We start from the raw sequence: 15,933 nt of genomic DNA on the forward strand, positions 1-15,933 counted from the left end.
GCCTGTCATGAGCAGTATCTCCTCACACACTGTTCAACACATCTCATTTCCAGAGAAAATTCAGGTGAGTTACCCCACACTGCTGGTATTTAAGGTCCCTAAAAGATCCAACACCAATGCTTTCCAGCTTTGAAAAGCCTCATGATGAGAGACAATTGAAATAAAACTCCTCTCAGGAGCACAATGTGTAATTGAAGAGATGGTAAAAATAAGCTCCTGAGATTAGCTGTGAAGCTCTTACAAAGCAAAACTGAGTGTGTTCTTTCCCTCTCAGGTATTTACCTTATGGCAATAAAGGCCAAACCTCCTGGAAAAGACACTGCATGTGACACACAAACGTTGCATTATGATCTGCCATTGGGGAGGAAAAATAAACACTCACAGCCCTATACACACACACAGAAATAAACCAACAAAAAAGGAAATATTCCATGAGGAGTGGGGCACGTAATTTGTAGAGATCACCTGACTGGTGGACAAATAAAGCAAACAAGGTTTATGTAAACATTCATATTCAAGAGCAATCTTGTAGTCTTGAGAAACAAGAGACTGAGAAGATTTGGAAAACACATTTTTAAAACCAAAATGCCAGTGCCAAAATTGCAGCTGTAACCATGCTGGAAGTACCTTGTTAAAACTCTGTTCAACACAGAGGAGTAATGCCACAAAACGTTTCTGTAATATATTCCTTCAGAAGCCCATAATAATTCTGATGACAACTTTTAGCCTGTGCAGCTGTTCCTTTGCATTAACAAATCCTCTGAATGGATCTGCACATGATCCATACACATGCAAGTAGTCTGAAAGCCCAGGCAGCATGAGATACTCTGCTCCGGGGGCTGGAGACCATTCCAAGTTTGTGAAGAACGGAGACAGGGCTGTGAAGTGCCCAGGAATTGCTGCTGAGCAAGGAAAGCCCTGGGGACAGTGTGACACACGGCACCTCAAGCGCCTGCCCTGTCCCAAGGCTCTCATCCCAGGGCCTGAGAAGGAAATTTCCCTCCAGCAAACAACACAGACACATTGGCCATTTCTAGGAACCACACCCGAATTTCCAAGGTGCATGAAGCTGACTCAGCAGCACACACCCAAAATATGGACCGAATCAGGTTATGGCTTTGAGAATTCCCTGACAGTGGCTCTCTGCCTGCTCAAGTGTTGAAACCTCAGTGCCCATAAACTGCAGAGGACAGCTGACACTGTTGGGTCACCTGTCCGTGCTCCCAACCTTGAGGGCATCCACAGGAGCAGCACATCCTGGGAGGGAAAAGCTGAGAAAATGCCAGCTGCTGTCCACGAACACATCAGCAAAGGGAGCAGGGGTGGCAGGAAGAGCTGCTGCAGTGAAGGACAATGCTAGAGTAGGAGTGGGTAAGGTTAATCTGACCCTAAGTGCAAGCGAGATATTTGGGTTACTCACCATCACAAATGAGCTATTTCACTACAGAACAGGAGGAAAAAAACCCACCTTCTTTTAAGATGACTTTATTTACAAATGGATTACACGACACAGTGCTGACAAGAGGTAGCACCTGATTTCCATGAAGGTCTTCTTTTAACAAAATAGCTTTATTTGAAGAATGGGACAGGTATGCAAATGTGCCACTCGCAGGTGCCCACATACATGTGTAACAAAAGGCATTTGTGGCCACTTGTGGTGACATCCCGTTTTCAAAGAGCAGTTCAGCCAGAGGCTTCGGAAGGACATTAATAACAAGAACTGTCTGAATTATGCAGCTCATTCTCTAGCACATGAGAAGCAGAAAAGGGACTTTCCTTGAAAGTACTAGCAACTAGCATCGGCATGCAGCTCAGGTAAAGGAATGACATCACCCTGTATCTCAAAAGCATTACCTCATCTCCTAATCCAAGGAGTGAGTCACCCAGGCAGTCAGCTGCAAATCTCTTGGCACAGAAAATGTAGGTTACCACCATGCACTTACACATTCCTCTGATCTGTCAATGTAAATAGCTATTTGTTCAGCTTCACCGGTCAGCAATATGGCACATAATTGTTAAGTGGCTCGTCTTTCAGAAGTAACACTTAAAAAAAGCCCCCACATTAACTACGGCGCCCCGAACGAGCCGCTGCTCTTTTGCTCATTAAGAGTTTGCAGCGCAAGTTCTCCATTGGCTCCGCGCGGGGCTCCGCAGCCCTATCAGCGCCGCGGGCTGCGCAATCTCCAGGCCGACGGGTGAGGTAATGCAGTTTCTAAAAAGCCTCCACAAAAAAGCAAAAAGCCATAGCGATCCGGAGCGGCTCACGCTTCCAGGGAATTTGCTGTCTAGACTCTTCACTGGAAAGGAGGGCACCGTACGCCAGGTGCCACGGCAGCTTGGTCGGTCCGTGCGGGAGCCGCTGATTTACAGCGGCGCAGAGAAGAGAAAAAGCACGGAAAGGGAAAATTGTGTAAACAGAGATCAAAACAAGCTGAAGTACTAAAGCTTCCAGGAGCTGTTTAACAGCAAGCGTGACATTCTACCCCCTTCCTAACGCTCGTTATCGTCTGAAACAAAAATCGAGGCTGCTCACGTGCAGACACATCTGAGCCAAGTCTGCTGCCAGAACAGTCAATATTATTGTTTACAGATGGGCTGGGCTATCTACCGACTCCAAGGAAATAACCACGCACAAGTGAAATATTCTCCTTAAAATAGGATTTGATGTCTTTATGTTTTTCTAACACTTCTGCTTGTAGTTTTCAAATCTTGCTGTTACTATAAGCTGCAAGAGCTTCATTCCAATTACTAATTAACTAAGATCAACCTACATGATCTTAAGTGATAAAGGTACCAGTTTTTTCCCCCCTCTATGATTATCCCTACAATAGGATCACTGTAATAAACAGGATCAAAGCCAACATCAAGCATGGTCTTAAGAAAGCTACTTCTCACTGAGAACTATGTCTTTTAAGCCTCTTTAAAATTAATCTAGGCAACATATTAAAAGTCACATATGGCAGCTTTATTCTGAAGGGTAGAAACAAGAGTCTGCACAAAGAAATCTGGGAAAGTGAAAGCAAGCTGGTATGCTCCACATTAGAAAAACAAACACATTAAAACCACAAACCCATAGACAGTAACACAGGTATTCTTACTGTAATTGTTGACAGATTTTTCAGGTGATATAGATACATATTGAGATATACATACACACACAATTTTTGAGATGTCCCTAGTTTGGGCTGGTCTGGAACTGATTTATTCTCTGCTCTTTATTTGCTATGCATGCAGGAAGGTTATCTGCACAGAGACATGGGTTTGTAACTTCAATAGAAGAGGTTATTTCTTCTCTTCACCTCAGATTTCAGGATGCTGATTCATCTGTTTTGCCTCCAGCGACCTGCAGAAATCCTGAAGCACAGGGCACTACAAGGATGACAGTGTACTCTCACTGACAGGCAAACCCACATCAAACAGCAGCACTCAGGGATGAAGGGGCCAGCCAGAGTCTTCCAACTTCTGCAAGGTCCCCAACATCCCAACTTCCTTAAGGGAACAAAGACCCAGACACAAGCACAATCTTTTGAAAAGATTCCACTGCCTAAAAGCACTGGTAAAAGAGCAAAGTATCCTTCAAAACACTGACTGTTCAACCAGCCAGGAAAACGCAAACTGACAGCGAAAGGAAGTCCATGATGTAGATCAGTAAAACAACCTAAGACATGTTCAAGGGCAATGAGGAAGCTGAGGCAGGAAATACCAACAGGTTGTTGTTTGTCTGGAGAATTTTTCCTTCTTGTGAGCACCATTACCTCTGATCTCAGCACTGCACTTGTTTATGAAGTGCATACCTGTCCTGAGCACCTCCTGAGCCTGGTAAGCACTGAACATGCCCAAACCATCTCTGAGCTCAGGGCTGTGAGAAAGGCTGCACCTGGACATCAGATAATCAGAATTTATTGAGCTGTTTACAGAGGTGGGGTTAGGTGGCCTTGCTCCCCTGCAGAGCTGAGAGGCGCCACATCAGAGGAGCCATGGAAATAGCTTTCATCTCAGCTGGGCTGTGACAGCCTGCAAGAGCACACCAGGTCTGCACAGCAACAGTGAGCAGAGATGTTTCTCACAGCTCAGGCTGATTTTAACCATCAGCCTGTACAGCTCACCCAGCAACAGTTCACAGCATCTAGCAAGTGACAAAACCTTGTCCCTGACTCCTGCCTGCATTAAGTACCTTATGACACAAGTTTGTATCTATTACTGTCTTTCTTCTCCTGCCATCATCCCCCATACTCCACAAGCTGCTAGTTTCTATTTCATTTTTCATGAATACCCAGGAAAGAGTAATAAATTCAACTTCTGTGGGCCTGTATTTTCTGTATGAGTGTGTGAAGTGACGCTGTAACCCTGTGCCTGGATGAGTACTAGAGAACTCATTTCAAAACTCCTTTCTTCTCTCTCTTCAAAGCAGCACCTGCAACATCCTCCCGACAACTTTAATAAAAGCCTGGAGCTGGTATCTCTGTCATGATTCTACACTTCAAATCTTAAATCTGATCAGGTGTAAGCACCAGGGTCCCAACAAAACTGTCTTTTACACAAACAGTATAAAAAGCAACAGATGACAGCAGCACAGCAGCTTGAGACTTACACTCTCCTTTCCAATGTCAGGGGCACACTTACCTTGTTCTGCTTGAGTTTGCCCTTAAAAAAATTATTGCTGCTCTGCCCTCCCCTGAAGGGCCATAAAGGAAATGTGAGGAAGTGCAGTGTGCTAGACCACCCCAGCTTCAAAGAGATCAGGAACCCAACACTGTTTGCTGTGCCATCACACAGACCCTGCCTCTGAAGACAAGCAAACTGAAACACCACAGTTACTTTAATCACAGTCAAACAAGACTTGGGGTTTTGAGATACAGAGATGCCAGCCTGCTCTGCTGCCATGGTAACAGACTTTTAAAAACTGTTCTCCTTAATAATAATAAAAAACCCAACTGCACAGTGCTTTAAGAAAGACTTTATTTTGACATTATTCCATCCCCCTCTTTTACATGGCAAGTTTTATTAATAAGACTGCAAGTCTTCTGAAACTTAAGAGCAGTGCTTTGAGACACTGAGAAACTGCTGCTGCTGCCGAGCCCCTCACTGAGCTCCTCGAAACGAAGAGCACCTAAGGGAGTGGATCAGTGCAAAAACCCATTTCCCAAAGCCTTGCCTTGCCAGAAACAGGCCCTGCACAGTCCATCAGCCACCATGGCACAACTGGCACTTGTATGTGGGTTGCAAGGCAAGGCTTTGGTGGTGGGGGCTACAGGGGTGGGCAGAACCCCACACTGGAGCAGGGGAAAAGTGTGAGGGGTCCTCCCCTGAGCAGGAGGAAGTGGCAGAGACAAGAGACAAGGTGTGATGAACTTACTGCAGCCTCACACCCCATCCCCCTGCACCACTCTGGGGCGGAGGGAGAGAAAATCAGGGTGAAGTTAAGCCTGGGATGGGGTGGGGGAAGGTGTTCTTCAGATTTGGTTTTATTCCTCCTTATCCTACTCTGGTTTTATTGGTAATAAAACTGGTTTTCCTGAGTCAAGTTTGCTTTGTCCATGATGGTGCCTGGTGAATGATCTCTCCTTGCCCTTATCTTGACCCATGAGCCTTTCCAACAGATTTTTCTTTCCCCTGTCCAGCTGAGGAGGGAGGTGACAGAGTGGCTTTGGTGGGCACCTGGCATCCATGCAGGGGCAATAGCAGAAGCTTCTGGCACTTCAGGAGACCAGGATTCAAAGTGATCTCTGCTGCACCCTGTGTGTTTCCTCCCCTGGCCCTGCATGGACAGGATGGTTTTGCAGAGAAGGACACAGAGTCCATGTGAGACACTAAGGCACAGAGGAACTCCTACAGGAAAAGAGCCCAAAAGAGGAGGAGAACAGAACATGGCAAATCACAGCCTCCTCTTTCAAGGATGCAAAGAGAGAGTGCACGAGTCATGCAGGGAGTTTGACAAAGATTAATAGTTACCTCCTTATGAAGCACAAAGTCCAGAAGAAATTAGGAAATGAGATGTCAGTGGCTGTGCTGCTAGAGGAATGATTTGCTAAACTGTCCAAATCGCTTCACCCTCAAAATGGGCCCTTCTTTATGTAGATAAAGATATAGCCTGAAAGTTAAAAAAGGCTCTAGGGCAGAATAATTACTTTTTGTGTATTGGGCAGCTGAATTCCAACTAAGTTATCCATTACCTGAAACTGCTATTTGTCTAGGCACTAGAGCTGATCCATTTTATTATCTGTAAACAGCAGAACCCTTAAACAGCCAATACAAAACATGCAGTGGGCCATATGCAACTGAATTACAAGCTCTCTTCCTGCCCTTATCTAGACCCAGGAGGTGAAGGGTCCAGACCACAAGATTTGCAAGAAATGGCTGAGGGAACTGCAGTTAGTTAGCCTGGAAAAAAAAAAAAGAGGATCCCTTTTTTTTTGCTCCCTACAACTCCCTGAAGAGTTTTAGCCAGATGAGAGGAGTCAATCTCTTTTCCCAAGAAACAAACAACAGGATAAGAAGGAATGGGCTCAAGTTCTATCAGGGAAGATCTGGATGTGCTGTAAGGAAATTTTCTTCACTGAAGGGATGGTTAAGCATTGGAACAGGCTGCCCAGGGCAGTGGTGGAGTCACCATCCCTGGGGAGATGGAAAAGCTTTGTGGATGTGCCACTTCAGGATGTGGTTTAGTGGTGACCTCAGCATTGCAGGGTCAACACTTGGACTCTGGAATTCTGTAATCTTAGAGGTGTATCCCAACCTAAACCATTCCGTTATTCTACTATAAAGAGAATAAAAACCCAAGGCAATGGGGATGGTAAAAAGCCTTTCCAACATTGCAGCATTTTGACCATGGCTGTGAGCATGAGATGAAAGCTGGTTGTACACAGTGAGAAACTTTCCTGGCTTTGCTCAAGGCAGAGCATCACCTGAGGGCTGCTCTGAGAGCTCTGGTATCACACAAGCCACAACATCCTGCTCTGCAGCTGCTGACGTGTCCCCTAAGGGAAGCTGTCACCCTCCAAAGGGTCCTCAGAGCAGTGCAGGACACGTGTCAGCACCTCCTCAGGGCTTTGCTGTGCTAACTCCAGGTGTCAGCAAGGCAGCCACCGAGCTGCAGATACAGGAAGATTTTGGTGCTTTTTAATTGAGCAGGACACCAAACCAGAGGACTGCAGATGTGCAGTTTGGATAAATACATAACATCACTTGCCTAAGCAACAGCCCTGCTGGTGATAATGGTGTGGTGGTGCAGCATCACACTGACCACCAGCTCACCTCAGGCAGCTGTCAGCAATGCCCCTTTTCCTCAGCTTTACCATTCCCTACTAAAAAAAGTTGGTTGTGTTTCCAATAAAAGCACAGCTTTCAGCTCTCAGGGTACTTTAAAACAGTTAAGTCTTTTGCAGATGACTTTTTGTCCACTAAACAACATTAGAGATTTATTTTCAGGAGAATTATAAATTATGTTTTAGTTTCATCAAGAAAGCAACAAAAATCTCTACTCAGAAATCCACAGGTGTCTCTAGTGAAGTTTCCCAAGCCTGTAACCTCTTCTTGCACATGTGTGTGTTTCCAGCAACAGAACTGCACAGAACCACTTGTGCCATCAGGAATTCCAATGCACCCATGCAGTTCAAGAGTGGTCACATCCATTCCTTCCTGCAAACACAGGCTCCACTCCCCGTGATGGCTCTGAGCCTTCTCTGCCTCAACTGCAATTAGAATTTATCTTCCTTTGAAGTACAATTCTGGACATTCACTTCTTATTCATGATGAGCTTTTCCAGGACCATTTAAGACACTAATCTGTCTCTCTCTCCCCGCAGGCAACAGGGAATCACATTTCCTTCCCCTGCAGTGGAAGGGAGATGGCAGCTGATTCCCTGTCACGGGATATCTCAGTGCAGTTTTCTCAGCTTTAAACTGGTCACCTCCAGCCTCCAACAACAAAACGACTGTTATCAATGCCCACATCTTGTATTTCATTTAGCACAGTTTAATTTCGTGTCTGTTATAGAAAACCTGTATGACTGAGAGCCAGCTGACGTGCCAGTCTTTCTCTGCAGGAATGACACCTCCAACTATCGAAGCATCTGGTGGTTCTACAGGTCTCAGTGGTGCACAAAAATAAAGGTCACTACAGGACACTATGTCGCAGACATTTTTTCATAGAAATCCTTTCTTTCACATTTGTCCATCTTCTGGGAAGCAAAGGGCCCCAGAAGAAGAATGTAAACAATTGTTATCAGTGCTGTGAAATGTAGCAGGTGCCCCTGTGATTGGCTCATCTTCCTTGTGTACCATTAGAGGCCAATCACAGGAGCAGCTCAGGGACAGATTCCCTGCACACAGAACTTTGTTATTCATTCTCTCTATTCTATTCTTAGCTGAGCTGCTCTCTGCAACCTCTCTTCTTATTCTTTTTAGTATAGTTATAATGTATTATATATCTTATATAAATAAATCAAGCCTTCTGATCAATAAACAAGATTCTCGTCCTTCTCTCACCACAGTGACCGTCTAAGGTCACTGTAATAACACTAGAATATTCTTCCAGACAACTAAAATGATACCAGTTTACCTACAAGGAAATGCATTTTCCCCAGTTTAGTCACCTCAATAACCAGACCACTGATTTACACTCTGCCTGCTGGAGAACAGTGGCAATTCAGTGCTTTACATCTGCTCAGAACGTCTTACAGCCAGAAAGTAGTTTTACAGCACAAATATATATTTAAAAAATGTATCCTTTCCTGAGTAAAACTGTCCTTTAAAACCCTTTTGTACTCACTCTAACACCTCAGAGAACCAACCTGTTATTCTATGTATGTGAAAGTCTGACTCTCCTGTGAGCTGCCTGGGGGGTGCAGAGACTGCTCCAAGTGCTAAGCAGGAAAGATTGTTTCTGTTGCTGGTGTGTCCCATTCCAGATCTTTCAAGATGCACCCAAAATTAAGAGTTCAGATCACTATGTGAACTGGATAGAGGCATGCATGTTTAAGCAGAATTCAGAACAAAGACATTTTCTCGGAATATCTGTGTAGTTTGAAAAGCATCTCCTTTTTGTTTGGCCAGTGAATGTTAGCAGAGTCAGAACAATTTTATGCAGGATTAATATAAATTCCTAATATTCATCAGTGCATTTAACAGCTGCTATAATAACCTCTTCAGTGAAAACACTCAAGTGTCTGACAGTCTTAAGTGTTCCCCACCCATATCCAAGACAAACACTATCAGCTTTTCCTTGGATGGTATTTACAGACAGTGACTCAACCGAAAAATAACTATAATAGAAAGCCATGAGCCAAACAAACACATAAGTTTTATTCAAACTAATAAAATCCTGCTGTAAGTGGTTGGTGAAACTTTCCTAATTCTTTCAAAGCCACTGTTCAATTATTTACTCTCCCTGAACCTCTGGGAGGGCACACAACAGAATTCACAATTCAAGCCCCTCAAAGGGCATTCTGACCTCTTGCCTTGCCCTGACCCATTTCAATGTGGATTTTGCATTTTCTTCTATTCCAGAGTGTAAGAGGTCAAAGGATGGGAATTGCTGAGTTTCCTCTTGTGTTCCCAAAGCAACCCAGGGCAGATCTGGGCTCCTCCTGCCTTGTCTGGGCACAGAGGCTCCTTAGCCAAAGTGCAGGCAAGTCAGTACCTCAGAGTGAATCCCAGGGGTCTGGACACCTCACAGCAGAATTCTGTATTTCTTTTGGGAAATCAAAGCACTGAAAACTGGGAAGAGTTAATGATGCATATAAAGGGAGGGAAAAAGAAAGAAGATACACTCACATTGTACATTAAATTCAGTCACTAGTGGAGTTTTTTGAGGTTTCAAAATCCTTTTCCAACCCACTGCTCTAAGCAAAAAAGGAACAATCTGCTCAAAGTCCCTGTGGGTTCACTTCATCAACAATGCAATGAGTTTTCAGATGACTTCAGTATAAAACTTCTTCACCTCTCCATATTTCTCTGGAGAAAAAAACCATAATACAAGGCTATTCCATAAAAATATGCCACTTCTATGTCCAAAAAAGATGACACAGATGTCTGGGTTTGTAGAAAAGTTGGTTTTATGTGGCTATCACAATAAAAAGATCTATTTATGTTTGTATGTCTCTATATTCATGCATACACATATGAAATACAAAGGTCACAAGAGTCTTTATTGGAATAAGGATGTTGACAGATTTGGTGACATGGCATAATCAAATGATTCCATTTTTCCAGGATACAGGGGTATGTTTACCCTGCTATAAATGTCAGCCTTGGGAGCTGAAACTGATTTTGTCCCATGATCTTCAATGGCTCAAATAAGGAAATAAGGTGCTTACTCAGGGATTAGTGTGGAACAGCCCAAGCCCAGCAGTGATTATTGAGTCCATCCCAGTGTAGCCTCTGCCCAGAGCACTGAAACAACTCTGATTGGTGCTCATTAAGTAATTTAGTATAAAGCTTGCAGGTAAAAGAATTAATCATCCTCATCAACAAACTGTGCTGTGAAGCTTTCCCACTGCTTCTGCAGCAGATCTCTCTCTCTCTATAATTAACCATCATTATTTCAACACGCTGCTTCTCCCCAAAGTATTCTTGTCTGAGTATGGACAGTGTATTAATTACAAACCCAGATCTTAAAGAGCAAAGTGTTTTTATTAAAATTAAGCTCCCTTTTAGAAAAGTTGTGATTCCATGACTTTACTGTGAATTTCATCAGGCAATCTTTGTGTGCAGGTAACAGGAAAACTTGGACTTGCAACCAGGCTTTTATAGAGAAAGGTTTTCCATTTTAAAACAATGGATAGGGAAACAGTTTTTAAATTCTCACACACAAGCCTGAACTGCAGAGTCAACTTTTCAGCATTGACACCCTGACCATGATTTGTTGATGCTGGAGCTTAGAGCCAAGGAAAGAATTTTAGCATTTTACTTACCCAGACACACAATTAATACTTCAGCAGCCTTTCCTTTCTAATTGATCTGGTTCATATGACAAATGATGAACATCTCACTTGTCAGTGTCTTAAGCAGTAGTTTCAAGATCTGAAGTGTTTGACAGAGCTGCTGGAACATTTGAAATTTCACTGCCTCACTTTCCTAATTAACACACGAGCTCCAGACAGCCAGGTTGACATTTTACAGTTAGGTAAAGGAAGTTAACTACACTTCTGTTAAACACTCCAAGTTTGAAGATCTAAGGTCTATTCTTAAAAGGCACTTGGGAATGAAATTCATGCTTTTGCACCAGGACTTGGAACTACAGTTCATTGTAGTCACACTTGAGATAGTTAAAAAAAACCCTCATCAAAACAATTCCGAGCCAGCATCACACTTTCCTTGCTCTGAAAGAACACAAATCTTTGTCTCTGCAAGTGTAACACAGAGTTTCTCATCTGCCATTTCTTGCAAGAAGATGTAATTTAACAGCTTACATAATGTTACTGCTTGATGATGAACACTGTGGTTGCTAGCACAGAAACCTTTGTTACTTCAGAAATGCTGGAAGAGGAAGGAAAAGTCTCAAAACTCAGTTTGAGAGAATAAAACTCACCAGGTCACATACCCACAGCAGTATTTTGACCCAAACCAGAATTTTCACAGCAATTTTAATGAGGTGAATTACTCAAGTAAGTATCTAGATTCACTGCATGAAGTCTTTCAGCTGATTACTGACAGCAGATTAAATATTTAAATATTTAAATGCAGTTTATTCCGAGTATTCATCACTTTTCATCATGTTTCTTGTTAAATTCTGTCTTAACAGCATTTGTTTACATGACAGTAAGAAGTCTAAAAAGGCCCATATTCATAACACTTAACAGCTTCTGAAAGGCCAAAATGACCTTTTCCTTCCAAAATTAGCTCTCTCATAGGCTCTGCATTTCAATTGCCAAAATCCCTCAGTGTCTTTGGCCACAGCTGTAGAAATGAAACTATTTGAAAGCCCAACTTCCTCTATCCAAGTGCTCTTTAAAAATGTAATTTTTAAAGAAATTACACCCTACTGACTTGTAATCACACAAGGGAATTAAACACCACATGGACAAACTACATTTTTTTGTTGTCTAAGCCCCAACCTTTCATTTCTACAGTCATGCAATATTGGAAAAATATCAAAACCCTGGACAGACAGTTGAGTGACAGAATCTATACTTGCAAAAACACTTCTATCATTAGAAATGCTTGCACTCCCAAAATCTTTAAAAACATGGGCTTGTGGCTTAACTTGTAGTGTAAAAACAAAGTTATATTTGCACAGATTTCATAACCACTGGTTCTATTTTCATGTGGTCAGCAGAAATTTGCAGCAACAGGTAACAGGCCAGTATTTTATATATCTACAACATTTGTGAAGGATCACACAGTCACTGACATCTTCACCTCACAGAGCTCTTCACAGCTCTCCTGTATTCTTTTCAATTCTCTTAAACAATTCAGTGCTCTTAAATATATTTTGGGGGGAAAGTTCTTCTTCCCTACAGGGTTTTTTCTAAACCACAAAAATACACCTGAACAAATCTCACAAAGCTGCATCCATAAATAAAATTCTCTCTCAGAAACAAAGGAATGTGAGTAATAATTCGTGTTACTTCTGCAACCTGAGATATTCATCAGCAGCTCTCACAGCAACAGTGCACATCTTTCCTTTGCCTTTACACCAAAACAGAGGTCATGGCCATGGATAGCAACAAAGAACCACAAAAGCAGGAATGAATAATCCACAGGCAGCCTGAATAACCCTGAACTCAGCTCTCATTCTCTGCTGCTCACTGTGCAAAGGATGATGCAGGACTGGTCATCAAACCCAACCACCCCGGCAGGGAAGGACTGTGTATTTCTGTGCTGTGTTATCATCCCAAATTACCTCTTTGTTGGGGTTTTGTTCCTCCTAATTCTAGGGGAGAATGAATCAGAGATCTTCCCAGTGCAGGAAAAGGAAAAAAAGGAAAAAAAACCACTTCCTTCTAATTTTTAGCCTAGTTTATTGAAACTGATGGTGGCCAATGGCACCAAACAAGAAACTGAACTCTACATTTTCTACTTAGAGTTCATCAGGAAGAAGTGATGCAACCCTCCAGCACTCAGTACTTCAGGGTGACCTTCAGCACTCTGTTTAATTGCTAACACATTCTATTTCACAGGCAGCCTGCTTATCTAGTATAAAACACCCAAAACAATCCTTTGTTCATTTATTAAGTCACAAGGACTTTTGCTTTTCTAGAGGGAAAAAAAAGCCAGTACTTGCCAAGACACAGCCTAGTAATACAAGGCAGATGATCCTTTCATTTGCTTGAAATTACAAGTAACTTGTTTTCAATCAGCAATTACACACAATTCCCCAACTCAGTTACATCATCTGGTTTGATAGTTATCAAATACATCAGTCCCAAGGCTGAAATGCTGACACACTCCAGTTTGAAATGGCAACATGATGTAAGCACTGAAGAAAAAAAAAGTTTGAGAATAGTACTGACAAAGTTTTGTAAGTGTTTGTTCCATTATTTAACAGCTACCAAACAGGGAGGAAGCTGCATTCCTTTTATTACAGACAACTCCATTTTTAAATATTTAGTCAGGAAAGAAATGAAGCCTTACCTCTGGTTTACTGAGGCTGGATGACACAAGAGAGCCTGATCCCACATCCAGATCCCACTGTTTCCTGCCACTGTTCTCTGGATCCAGAGCAGCAATCCGTCCATCCAAGGTGCTGATGATCACCAGAGACCTGCAAGGTGCGAACATTCACAGTCACAACTGCAGCAGGGTGGAATTCTCCTTTTAGCTGCCTTTAATGCTCAGTAAAACCCAACCCCAACCCTTAAGTTAAGTCTGTGTATTCTGCAGAAAAGCAATTCAGCTGGGTAGCTCTACCCAGACCAACCATGGAGTGGAAGAGCTGGATGTCATACCCCAATTTCCATGCTGGATGTCATACCCCAATTTCCATGCTGGATGTCATACACCAATTTCCATGTTGGATTGTCATACCCCAATTTCCATGCTGGATGTCACACACCAATTTCCATGCTGGATGTCATACCCCAATTTCCATGTTGTAAAACACTTTCAGAGTTCAGATTCAGGGGAAGGCAGTTGACTTTTTGCTCCTGCATGCAAATGTTCCCACTAAAATACTGAATGAGATCATCTTTTTGGAGATATTTATACAAACAGTATGGATCTCACTTCTTCCACTCCCTTCCAAACTGAGCTTTCAAAGCAACCTAAACACAAATCTATTAATCCAACCAACCAGGATGTAAGAAATATGAAGTTGCAACTAAATTTTCAATAATTTTGGATTAGACATCAAATTTCTAGGACATTTTGTAAGTTTCTGAATAAAAAAAGTCCCTCCAAAGGCAAACACAGGGCACTACAAAAAACTTCCAACACCTGCAGAGCATGAAGAAATGAAAGTGGGTTTTGCAGCTTGGGCTTTAAGTAGCCTGGTGTCTGGGATAGAGGGCCATGGCAGGCTGGCTGCTGATTTCCACAGCGCCTCAAGCTCCTCAGTTTCAGTAAATCTTGTTCCTTGCAGAGCTGTACAATTAGAAATAAGCATTTCTGGTTGGGCTAGAGCGCCAGCATTAAAATAAACAAACAAACAAAATAAACAACACATCAGAGACAAAGCACTGACAAGGCATTTCTGAAGGGCTTTTTTTTTTTTTTTTCCCTTGAAGATTGTTTCTCTCTGACCTGAAAAAGCTGAGATTGTGTTTGTGTCAGTTTGGCTTGCAGCAGCTCAATCTTCAAAGGCACAGGGAGTAGAATTTGATCACTTTTCAGGCTGCCTGCACTGAGGGGGGCTGGATCCAGTGACCCAGCAGGACCTTTGGAGTCACTGATTTCAGTGAGAATAAGAAACTGTGCAAATAAATGATGGGAGATTAACCAGTTTCAGGTGAGGCTGAAAGGGCAGGGGGCTGGTGGTGCACACACAGACATGTGTATTAATCTTTGCTTTAAACAATAAGGGACAATAAATTATTGTCTAGAGCTGTGGCCAAATATATTCACTTGTCCACAGTTAATGGTGTAGTATCACAGAGTTTAGGGAAGGAATGAGGGGGGTTATTAGTTTGCTTTAAGGAGGGAAAAACTGAAATCATGATCCAAAAACATGTTCAGAGAGAGTGGCTCATGACATCACCTCCAACAGTCATGTAAAACACGGCTGGTTTACATGTTAAAGTAACCCACAGCATTTACAGGATTTTATAATGCTTACAGCACTACACTACTGATAAAGAGAAAAATTAAGAGATCTTTAGCCTTTTCCAAAAATGCCACAGCAGCTCCTACTTCTGAAGGTGGCCAAACATCACATTCCTCAAAAAGCTAAGTTTAAGAGACTGTCAGAAAAATACCAATTGTGCAAATATTTGCACAGTAGGAGACATAAGTTTTTATAAGCTGATTACAAACGCTTTTTCCAACTGCCTAGAAACGTAGACTGGGTTAATAATAAACCAGATTGCAGGAGATTGACTATTTTCAAGTACTGTAAACAAGTGCTCACACACTGAAGGCCTTGGACACATATTTAACACAATCTGTTTGCTTTATGGTAAAGCAATTTATCTGAAACCCTCTAGCATTGCATAAGAAAATATTATTCCAAGTGGGTCTACTTAAATTTTATGTTGATCCTCCTGACAACTAGGTTATAAAAAGAGGTAGAAAAGCAGCTAGAATGAAGGGAGTTTTGGCAGAGAAGACAAATCCTGAAATCACACTGTGAAATGTTTTCTTCCCGTGTGCTCCCATTGTTTTCCTTTATCTAATTCTTCCTCTTTGACTTCTCCCTCAAGTAAGCAATGTTTCATGCCTTTGTAGCTCACATTTCTGTATTATCTTCCCCCACCAGACGCAAACCTCAGCCTTCCCTAGTGTGGGATCTCAGCACCTCAGGACTGAGGTGCCACCGAGACCACCCTTGGGGGGCTCG

At 42.6% G+C, this 15,933-nt stretch overlaps 1 protein-coding gene across 4 annotated transcripts in view; it reads right to left on the minus strand.

Annotated features, from left to right (window-relative positions):
• Positions 1-15,933, minus strand: part of EIF2AK3 (eukaryotic translation initiation factor 2 alpha kinase 3) — a 43,822-nt gene that overhangs the window by 22,477 nt on the left and 5,412 nt on the right. Inside the window, exons 1-2 of one of the 4 annotated variants that reach the window (XM_064711994.1) lie at positions 14,682-14,798; positions 13,575-13,704 (exon numbers count right to left, since the gene is read on the minus strand). Coding sequence is in view for 2 of the 4 variants with exons in the window: in XM_064711993.1 (XP_064568063.1) it covers positions 13,575-13,704; positions 14,376-14,386 (141 nt within the window). In the remaining 2 variants the exon portion in view is untranslated. Of the gene's footprint in view, positions 1-13,574; positions 13,705-13,967; positions 14,079-14,375; positions 14,437-14,681; positions 14,799-15,933 lie in introns of those variants that run through there. The other 3 variants (XM_064711993.1, XM_064711995.1, XM_064711992.1) reach the window with 3 other exon arrangements.

The sequence above is a fragment of the Zonotrichia leucophrys genome, chromosome 4, assembly GCF_028769735.1.
Source record: "Zonotrichia leucophrys gambelii isolate GWCS_2022_RI chromosome 4, RI_Zleu_2.0, whole genome shotgun sequence".
Lineage (NCBI taxonomy): Eukaryota > Metazoa > Chordata > Aves > Passeriformes > Passerellidae > Zonotrichia > Zonotrichia leucophrys.